Source organism: Microtus ochrogaster, chromosome 18, assembly GCF_000317375.1.
Source record: "Microtus ochrogaster isolate Prairie Vole_2 chromosome 18, MicOch1.0, whole genome shotgun sequence".
In the NCBI taxonomy this organism is placed as follows: Eukaryota; Metazoa; Chordata; class Mammalia; order Rodentia; family Cricetidae; genus Microtus; species Microtus ochrogaster.
In genome coordinates, this window is record NC_022020.1 from 59,241,001 (window position 1) to 59,251,448 (window position 10,448).

General features: G+C 42.6%; 1 protein-coding gene across 1 annotated transcript in view; it reads left to right on the plus strand.

Annotated features, from left to right (window-relative positions):
• Dym (dymeclin) overlaps window positions 1–10,448 on the plus strand; it is a 269,386-nt gene that overhangs the window by 36,561 nt on the left and 222,377 nt on the right. The window contains exons 3-5 of the mRNA XM_026783375.1: window positions 1,104–1,307; window positions 2,452–2,585; window positions 6,639–6,711. Coding sequence (XP_026639176.1) covers window positions 1,104–1,307; window positions 2,452–2,585; window positions 6,639–6,711 — 411 coding nt within the window. The remainder of the gene's footprint in view (window positions 1–1,103; window positions 1,308–2,451; window positions 2,586–6,638; window positions 6,712–10,448) is intronic.

The window sequence follows — 10,448 nt, forward strand, 5'->3', positions numbered from 1 at the left end:
GAGGCAGGTGGATCTCTGAGAGTTCGAGGCCAGCCTGGTCTACAAGAGCTAGTTCCAGGACAGGCTCTACAGCTGCAGAGAAACCCTGTCTTGAAAAACAATAAATAAATAAGTAAATAAATAGATAAATAAGAAAAAAATAGAAAGAAAGAAAATGACTGTGTACTTGTCTCTGCCATGGCTTCTACTTTGCACCCAGGACTTAAACCTTGTGAGCTTTCTTCAGCAGTAAAGGTAAAATTTGACCTAAATAGTCTCCTGTCGAATTCTTAGCTGTTGTGCTTCAGAGCTTGCCATGCTGCCTAACAGTGGCTTCCTAAGCTCAGTTCCTCAGCACCTAAGAGCACTGGCTGCTCTTCCGAAGAACCCAGGTTCAATTCCCAGCGCCCACATGGGAGCTTATGACAGTCTATAATTCTAGTTACAGGGAACCCAATGCCCTCTTCTGGCCTTATCAGGTACACACATGATGTATAGATATATGTGTGAACCAACCAACCATACATACATAAAATAAAATAATACTTTTTAAAACATTTAAAAAGAATGAAAAATTATAGTAATATTGGTTTTTACCTCGCTTGAGGTTACACTTTCTTCTACTATTTACTTTGCAAGTAAATTTTGATTTTGTAATTATGACTATGTCTTAGTCACTGTTCTATTGTTGTGATGAAACACCTTGACCAAAAGCAAGTTGTGGAGGAAAGAGTTTATTTGGCTTACACTTAACAGTTTATCACTGAGAGAAGTCAGGGCAGGAACTCAAGCAAGGCAGGAACCTGGAGGCAGTAGCTGATGCAGAGGCTGTGGAGGGGAACTACTTACTGGCTTGCTCCTCATGGCGTGCTCAGCCTGCTTTCTTATAGAATCTAGGAGCACCAACTCAGGGATGGCACCACCTACAATATCTGGGTCCTCTCCCATCAATCACTAATTAAGAAAATGCTCTACAGACTTGTCTACAGCCCAGTCTTATAGAGGCATTTTCTCAGTGAAGGCTCCCCCTCTCTCTGATAACATTATCTGTGTCAAGTTGACATAAAACTAACCACCATAGACTAAGAGCAGCATCTTCTCTCATTGCTTATTTTCTGAATTAGATGTGAGATTGTCAGTAAGAGTGGTCAATTGGCAGTTTCAATTTGGCATTCTATAAATGATATGATATGCTCAGTGTTAACTATTTTAATACTTTTCTTGTCTCTTGCAGTTGAAAACAACCCTCGAACGGGAAATCTTGGCGCCTTAACTAAGGTCTTCCTTTCCAGAACGAGAGAGCTCAGGCTTTCAGCAGAATGCCAGAAGTAAGCTACCGTTTACCCAGCACTGCGGTGTACTTAGCGCTGTGAGGGGTAGTTTTCTTTTGGTGGGAGAAGTAGGCTGTGATCTTTTGAAAACCCCTGTGAAGGAATTACATTCTTTATTAAGAGGAAAAAAGTAAACGTTTTGAATTGTTGGAATGAGATTTTGGAGTTTGATTTCATCATTTTGGTTAATTATTAAGATTAGGTTTTTTAAAAGTTTACTAATGATACAATTAATTATTCTTTGAGTTCAATTTTAAAAATTAATTAATCTTAATTAATTCTTGTTATAGTTAGCAGATAAGTGGCTTTTACAGTGACATTTTCATGCGTGGGTGTCATTTACTTGCTCATGCTCATCCTGTCATTGTCCTCCTTTGTTGTGGTGAGACTGTTATCATAAAAGGCATTTTCATTATCATTGTTAATCTGGTTTAAATGATGACTTAGACATATGCTGTCTCATGTCCTCATGCTTTTCTGTCCTAAATATTGGATGGGACAGTCTGGTTGTTTATGACTGGGGTATTGACTTTGTTTGCTTCTTTGTTTGAGACAAGGTCTCACTCTGTAGCCCAGGCTGGACCTTGACTTCTTGGCATGCTGGTGCTTTAAGCCTCCAAGTGCTGGGATAATAGGTGTGAGCCACCATGCTGGCTCCTATAAAATTGATTTAGAAGAATAGTATTTTAAAGGTTATTCATTGCCTTGCTTATGAAGAAATATATCAAATCCAGTTAAAAATTTCTTGTTATTGATGCAAATAACAGCACTGTATTGTTTTACATTGTATATTTGTGACTATTCTCTTTATGCTACCATGATTTTAGCTCTCTTTTGTTTCAGTTGCTTTCATGTGGGACAGTTATAAAATTAAGGACAAAGCAGTTTTACCTACAAGTGCCAGTAATGGCTTTAATTAAGTAGATTTCACTCTGTACAGAATGCAATCTGAGAGAAAATACAGTAACTCTCACTGGCTCAGTATGACTATAAACCTTTGAAAGATAGAGACATTGTCTTAATATTATAAGTAGGCTTTGCAAAACCATTCACAAATTATGAAGACATCATGCACCAGAAACAAACTGACCTTGTTTTTGATTAAACTGAACTTTAGGTGATTCTGGTCTTTCTGTTTTAGCCACATCTTCATCTGGCAGACACATAATGCTTTGTTTATTATCTGCTGTCTGCTAAAAGTGTTCATCTGCGAGATGTCTGAGGAGGAGCTACAGCTTCAGTTCATGTATGAAGAAAAGTCTCCCGGCAGTTACAGTAAGTAACCAACAAGCTGCAGATTTTACGATTAAAAGTAGAATTTGGGGCCAGCAAGATGGCTTCTGACAGTGGGAGCCTGACAGCTGAGTTCAGCCTTGGAACCCAGGTGACGGTGGAAGGAAGGAACCTCTCACATTACATGTGCACGCTGGCGTGTGTGCCCACACATACACACCATACACACCCAGTATTTAAAAAGTATTAACTTAGAAAATTCTGGTTTTCCTGTTATGACTCCCACTTTCTTTAAAAACAAAAACAAAAACCAAGAAAACACTAGCAGTAGGGGCTTCCCCTTCCCCATCTGACTTTTGTGTCAGTTACTTACTTGTCTTGCAGCTGTGACAAACACCCGAGAGAACAGAGAAGGGAGGGTTCATTTTGTCTGGAGATTGAGAGGACATTGTGTCATGGTGGGAAGTTCTGAAGCAGGAGCCTGCCGGTCATATTGCATCTGCAATAAGGATACAATAAGGTGCTCATCTGCCTTTTGTCTTTTTATTTGCTGTGGTACCTCAGTCCATGGAATGGTGCCACCCCCTTAACAGACCTAACCTAGAAACACAGACATGCCAGGAAGTATGTCTGCTGCGTGATTCCTTCCAAGTCCAACCAGGGTAAAGGATCACAGAGTTCATTCCTTGTCAACCTGACAAACATATCAGTTAGCATTTATTATTATAATTTGAGATTTACTTCTTTTATGTGTATGACTGTTTTGCCTTGTGTATGTGCACCCTGTGCCTGAGGAGGTCAGAAGGCATTGAATTCCCTGGAACCACCATGTGCATCCAGGTCTTCCGCAAGGGACACAGTGCTCCTAAGCACCGAGACATCTCTCCAGCCCCTCTTACTGTGTGTGTGTGTGTGTGTGTGTGTGTGTGTGTGTGTGTGTGTGTGTGTATGTGTGTATGTGTGTATGTGTGTATGTGTGTGTATGGTGTGTGGGTGTGTAGTTTTTTTCTTCTCCTGTAAGATCTGGAGCAGGTCATCAGGTTTCTGTGGCAAAGTGCCTATACCTGTAAAACAATCTTACCTGTTTAATACCTTAGAGTAATTCCAATGAAAATAGGCAACAATATCGACTTCAAAATTTTCTGAATATAGGTGTAGAATAAATCTAGTTGCCTGTTGTTTTTTTGTGTTGAGTTAGGGTCTTTGCCATGTACTTCATGGAATTTATTTTGTAGTCCAGGCTGGCCTTGAACTCCGTCTTCCATGTGCTAGGCTGACAGCTATGCACCACCATGCCCTGCTGTATGTTCTGTAATGAGGAAATCAATTTGTTCTGGTTTTCAGGAACTGTAAGCTGTTTTTGAAGTATGCCTCTGTCCTTGATTAAGGTTTTAGCGTTTGTCTTTGGCGTGTCATAGTTTGGGCAGCACGGAGAAACTGGCACTGACCTTCTGAATGCTAAGAAAGCAGCAGCAATTAATTTTGTTACCATCCCCTTTGTTTTGCTTTTTAAAGATTTATTTTTACTCCGTGTATATGAGTGTTCTGTACATCATGTGCATACTCAGTGCCTGCGGAGGTCAGAGAGGGTGATGGATCCCCAGAGCTGGAATTAGACAGCTGTGAATGGCCTGGTAGATGCTAGAAACTGAACCTGTGTTTTCTGCAAGAGCAGCAGAGTTTATAGCTGCTGAGCATCTCTCCAGCCTCCAGCCATTCCTTTTAATGAATGGTCCATGTGTGTTTTGTTTTGTTTTCATTATTACTTTGCTTCTAGTGATCAGTAAGGATCTCTATTTTTTTATACATAGTCATTAGCATAAAGTAATAAAACTGACCTAAGCCAAGAAAGTGAAAGGAAGTTCAGTTAGCTACCTCTAAAAGCAGCCTGGAGTTAGGGCAGAAACTGGAGGGCTTAAAGGATGCTAAGAGGGAGTTGGATGTGGTGAATTCAAACCTGGGCTGAGCTGATGAGATAATGAACACAGCATGGCACAAGGAGCTTCTGAGTCACGAGGCAGTGGCAGGTGCCTGGGTATGGCAGTGTGCTTCTGCAGTGCCAGGCTGAGGTGGCACTGCAGTTCAAGGTTATCCAATGCTACGTAGTGAGATCACCTAACTAAAAAGAACTGTATCAGAGAGGTGGGCTGTGTGGTCAGGAGGACTCAGAGTTCAGTTTGCTATGAAAGGCTGAGGAAGTCTGTGTTTTAGCATTGGGCTACTGATGCATCAAAACTGGAAATAAGAAAGAAACAAATGGAGTTAGACAACTCAGTGGTCGAGAGCGCTGGCTGCTCTTCCAGACGACCTGGATTTGATTCCCAACACCCACATGGCAGTTTACAACCATAGTACAGTTTTAGGGGATCCAGATCCCCTCCTGGGCTCTCTGAATACACCAGACACATATGGAGCCTATACACATGCAGGCAAACAGCCATGCAAAAACAGAGAAACAAGTGAAGGGCTAGAAATATTGGGCTTGTTTTTAAACACGTTGAGTTTGAGGTACTAGTCACTCATCTCGGTGGACACACCCAATAGACAGATAATTGATAGGGTCTGTGGCCATGCCTCTCTGATTGCTCCAGGTCTTGTCAATTTGGGAACTGATCAGAGTCCAGCCTGGAAAGTGCTTGGGTGAAAGACAGTTTGATAGAAAACAGGCTGCTCAGTGAGAGGTTGACAGGGAAACTATGGATTTAGGATTCACTAGCATGTAAATGATGAGGAATGAGAGCCTGTGGGAGACTCCGTGAGAGACTCCCACAAGGAGTGCAAGGTGATTTGGAGGAGTGCTGGAAGAAAGAAGAAAGGAAGCCAGTCAGAACTAAGACTTCCTGAACTGAGGAAGTCATTTCAGGAAGGAATACATGTCACTAGTGTCTAAACCAGAAGTCACAAGATATCATCTGGTTATGCAATTTGGAGGCCCCTTAGCTCTGGGAGTTTGGGACAGAAATGCTTGTGTTGGGGTGGCAGTTTGCATCCTGTCCTTGACACTTATCTGATCCTCTGATTGGGAAGGCCATCTCATCTTTGGCTTTTATTTGTAAGGAGGTGGTTAGCTTCTTGTCAGGACTCATTCTGCCATTTGTGGATCACCAGAGGTTCTTCAAGGCCAAAGGCAAGGCCATATGACAGGTCTAAATATCTTTGCTTCAGGTCAACCAGCTAAACCATCTTTTAAAAATAATTTTACATATTTGACTTTAATATAAAAATTCATCAAGCCGGCGGTGGTGGCTCACGCCTTTAATCCCAGCAGTCGGGAGGCAGAGGCAGGAGGATCTCTGTGAGTTCGAGGCCAACCTGGTCTAGAAGAGCTAGTTCTAAGACAGGAACCAAAAAAAAAAGCTGCAGAGAAACCCTATCTCGAAAATCCAAAAAAAAAACAAAAACAAAAACAAAAACAAAAAACAAAACAAACAAAAAAAATTCATCAAAAGAAACAGTGTGAAGTGTAAAAAATTGAAAATTGCTGGCTGGCCCGTAGGAGCCTTAAGGTATTATCAAGCTGCTAGGGTGTGGCAATGCGTACTTGTAATGTCAGAATTTGGGGAGGCTGAGGCAGGAGGTTTGCCAGTTGAGGCCTGCATAGTGAGGCTGACCTTAAAAGGAAAACAAAAATAGGGCTGGTTGGGCAGATCTCTGGGAGTGCAAGGCCAGCCTGGTCTCCAGAGTGGGCTCCAGGACAGACTCCAAAGCTACATAGACAAACAAAAAACAAAACAAAACAAAACAAAGAAGAAATAGGGCAGTTGAACAAGTAAAACTGCTTGACCACACATGCCTGATGACCCTGAACTCAGCTAAAGGTGGAAGGAGAAAACAGATGCCATGGAGTTGTCCGCTGACATACACACATGTGCTGTGGCATGAGCATACACTAATACAGAAGGAAAAATCATTGTAACTTGTGTTATTAAAGTTGTAGTAGGTGCTGACTCTGGATTTTATTCAGAGGGCAAAATAGTGTTTGAATATATGTAATAATAAAATAAGTTTTTTACTTATTAGAAATGCAAACTTTCCATCTAAGTAATTTCATCTATTGTCTACCTTGTCAAAACAAAGTTTTATGTATCTTACCAGGTTCTAACTCTGAAGATCTTTTGGAAGAATTGCTCTGCAGCTTGGTGCAGTTAATCACTGATACTCCACTCTTGTAAGTTCTGCCTAAGCCTGGCTTTGTCTTCATTGTATAATGAAAATGATAGCTGAGTGTGCGGAAGAGGTGTGTGTGTGTGTGTGTGTGTGATGTTCAGAGGTCAGTAGGTCAGGGTGATTTTCACAGTCACTGTTCCTTTCCCTTTTCTTTTTTCTTTCTTGAGACGGGGCCTCACCATGTAGCTCTGGTTAGCCTAGAGCTCCCTGTGTAGACTCAAACTCACAGAGATATACTTGCCTCAGCCTCCTCAGTACTGAAATTAGAGGTGTACACCACTATGCCTAGCTCTTCCTATTTTCTGAGACAGAGTCTGATGGAGGAAGGTCATTGGCTAATAAAGAAACTGCCTTGGCCCATTTGATAGGCCAGCCTTTAGGTGGGTGGAGCAAACAGAACAGAATGCTGGGAGGAAGAGGAAGTGAGCACAGACGCCATGCTCCCCTCTCCCGGGCAGACGCGATGAAGCTCCGACCCAGGATGGATGTAGGCTAGAATCTTCCCGGTAAGCGCACCTCGGTGTTACACAGATTATTAGAAATGGGTTAAGAGGCTGAAACTAATGGGCCAGGCAGTGTTTAAATGAATACAATTTGTGTGTAGTTATTTTGGGGCATAAGCTAGCCAGGCGGCCAGGAGCCGGGCTGTGGGAAGAGGCCCGCAGCTCCTACTACAAGAGTCTTTTAAGGAACCCGAACGTCTTTGTCTTGGCTATACTGGCTGGCCAGCAAGCCCCAGGGATCTGTACCAACACTGGGCTTGGTTGCAGGCATGTGCCACCACACTAGGATTTGAGGTGGGTGCTGAGGACCCTAACACAGGTCCTGCTAACTGTTTTCCCAAGCCCCATGTGGAAGAGCTTGTGAGTTATATAAAGATTATATAACTGTGTCATTATTTTTATCTCTTTGGTAATATGTAGACTGTTTCTACCTGTGTTGCTTACTTTTCTATTGATGTGACAAATCACCACAAACAAGGCAGTATATTGGGAAAGAAAGCATGTAATTTTAGGGTCATGGTTCCAGAGGTTAGTAGTGTCTGACCATCCTAGCAGGGGTGTGGGAGCGGGCAGGCAGGCATGGTACTGGAGCAGGAGCCGGAAGCTCACATATTGAGACAACAACCACGAGGTAGAGAGAGAGCAAACTGGGTGGTGTAGGCTTCTGAAAACTCAAAGCTTGCTCCCAGCAACAGGTCTCTTCCAAAAAGACCACACCTCCTAACCCTTCCCAAACAGTTCCAAGAACTGGGGACAAAGCATTCAGATATATATGATCCTTTGGGGGTTATTCTCATTCAAACTACACCACTGTCAAACATGAATTTCATGTTAAGGAAGAACGACTAAGTCATTTCGTACTGCTAACAGATGGCTGGTCCAGAATTACATTAGCTATGTAAGAGGAGATCTCAAGGGTCTCTGTAAACAGTATGAGGGGAACAGATTGAATCTAGTCTGTGTGGTAGGGAAAGCAAACTGACCACAGAGCATTTTCTTTCCCCCTTGGCTTTGTTTTGGGGCTGTTTTAGAGAGGACAGATTTTTTTTCAGAGTTCTTTGAAGCTAGGTGTGTTCCTTGAGATGTTGTTGGGGAGACTCCCGAGTAACGTTCTTCATAGGGAACTTAGTGGATGAAGAAGTGTATGGTTTTCCTTCTGACAGCTTCTTCCTGTATCCTGGAAAACTGACAAGGTCTTTGGAGTTGCGTGCCCATGCTGGCACCGTGAGCCAGTTGTCTCATAGAAATTTTGCTTTGATGTCAGTGAGCTGTTGAACCCAAGTCAACAACAGCCATTCCCGTTCCCTCACCCTGGACTTCTTATATGGCAGAAATAGACCCTTATTTGTTTATGCTACTGTAACTGGGTTTTGAGCACTACAGCTCAGTGCAGTTCCGATGTATATAAAGATGTCCATTTAAATATCTTGCATATCAACATAGAACCTTCATCTGGCGATGGATGGAGATAGAGACAGAGACCCACATTGGAGCACTGGACTGAGCTCCCAAGGTCCAAATGAGGAGTAGAAGGAAAGAGAACATGAGCAAGGAAGTCAGGACCGCCAGGTGTGCACCCACCCACTGAGATGGTGGGGCTGATCTAATGGGAACTCACCAAGGCCAGCTGGACTGGGACTGATGGAGCATGTGATCAGACCAGACTCTCTGAATGTGGCTGACAAGGAGGGCTGACTGAGAAGCCAAGGACAATAGCACTGGGTTTTGATTCTACTGCATGTACTGGCTGTGTGGGAACCTAGTCTGTTTGGATGTTCACCTTCCTAGACCTGGAAGGAAGGGGAAGGACCTTGGACTTCCCACAGGGCAGGGAACCCTCACTGCTCTTTGAGCTGGAGAGGGAGGGGGAGGGGGAATGGGAAGAGAGGGAGGGAAATGGGAGGAGGGGAGGAAGTGAAAATTTATAATAATAATAATAAAAGAAAATGAAAAGATGATTAAAAATTAAAGAAAGGAAATGAAAGAAAAAAGAAAGATAATAAAATATCCACTGATACTTTTTTTTTAAAAAAAATATGTCCATTTGTTCTGATCCACTGCTTATCACCCCCTTCATAACAAACTCATCTAGAATCCTTGTTAGGCATTTCTTTCATCATTGCCTCCCTTCATATGCTGACTACCTATTTATGTAATACAGCCCTTGGGAAGGCCATGAATCTTTGTAATATCTATGACATTCTAGTATCCCTGAAGAACCAGTTTTATTACTTTTGAGAATTTACAAAATTGATTGATGTTTGAGGCAAAATCTTTTGTTGTTGTTGTTTGTTTTGTTTTTGAGACAATTTCTCCATGAAGCTCTGGCTTTCCTGGAAGTCACTCTGTAGATCAGGCCAGCCTCAAACTTACAGAGTTCCACCTGTCTCTGCCTCCCAGTACTGGCATTAAAGGTGTGCATTGCCACCACTGCCACCACCACCCAGCTAAGACAAAATCTGTTATGTTGGCCTTGCTAGTGTCAAATTTCAGTCCTTCGACCTCATCTGTTAGAGTAGCTAGGATGAGAATGTATAATTACATTTTAAAATATGCATATCTACTTATTGTGTGTGTGTGCATGCACATGCTCATGCATCCAGGTACGTGGGCATGCTTGTGCCGTAGCACGTGTGTGGAAGTCAAAGGATAACTGGGAGTAAGTTCTCTTCTGCCATGCGGGCTTGAGGACTGAACTCAGGCCAACAGGCTCAGTGCTAACTACCTTCACCTCATCCGTCTCTCTGGCCCCAGAGAACACATTTTAAAGGAATTATATCCATTTATTAGACAGGGTCTCGTGTATTCCAGACTGCTCTTGAACTCATTGTGTAGCTGAAGATGACCTTGAACTTCATTTTAAAACTTATATTTTTATTTTGTATGTATGAGTGTTTTGCCTGCATGTATGTCTATGTACCATGTGTGTGCCTTGCCTGAGAAGACTGGAAGAAGATGTTCAACCCCTGGAGCTGGAGTTCTAGAAGTTTGTGAGCAGCCAAAGTATCTAGATACTAAATACTGAATCTGAATTCTCTGCAAGAACAGCCAGCCAGCCCTCTTAACTGCTGAGCCATCTCTCCAGTCCTGACTTTGAACATTTCTTCTTGCTTCTGTCTTGAGTGCTGAGACTGTATGTCTGTGCCATCACACCCAATTGCGTGGTGCTGGTAACTGAACAAGGCATGCTAGGCATGCACTCTGCCAGCTATCCTGTGTATCCAGCCATGTAATG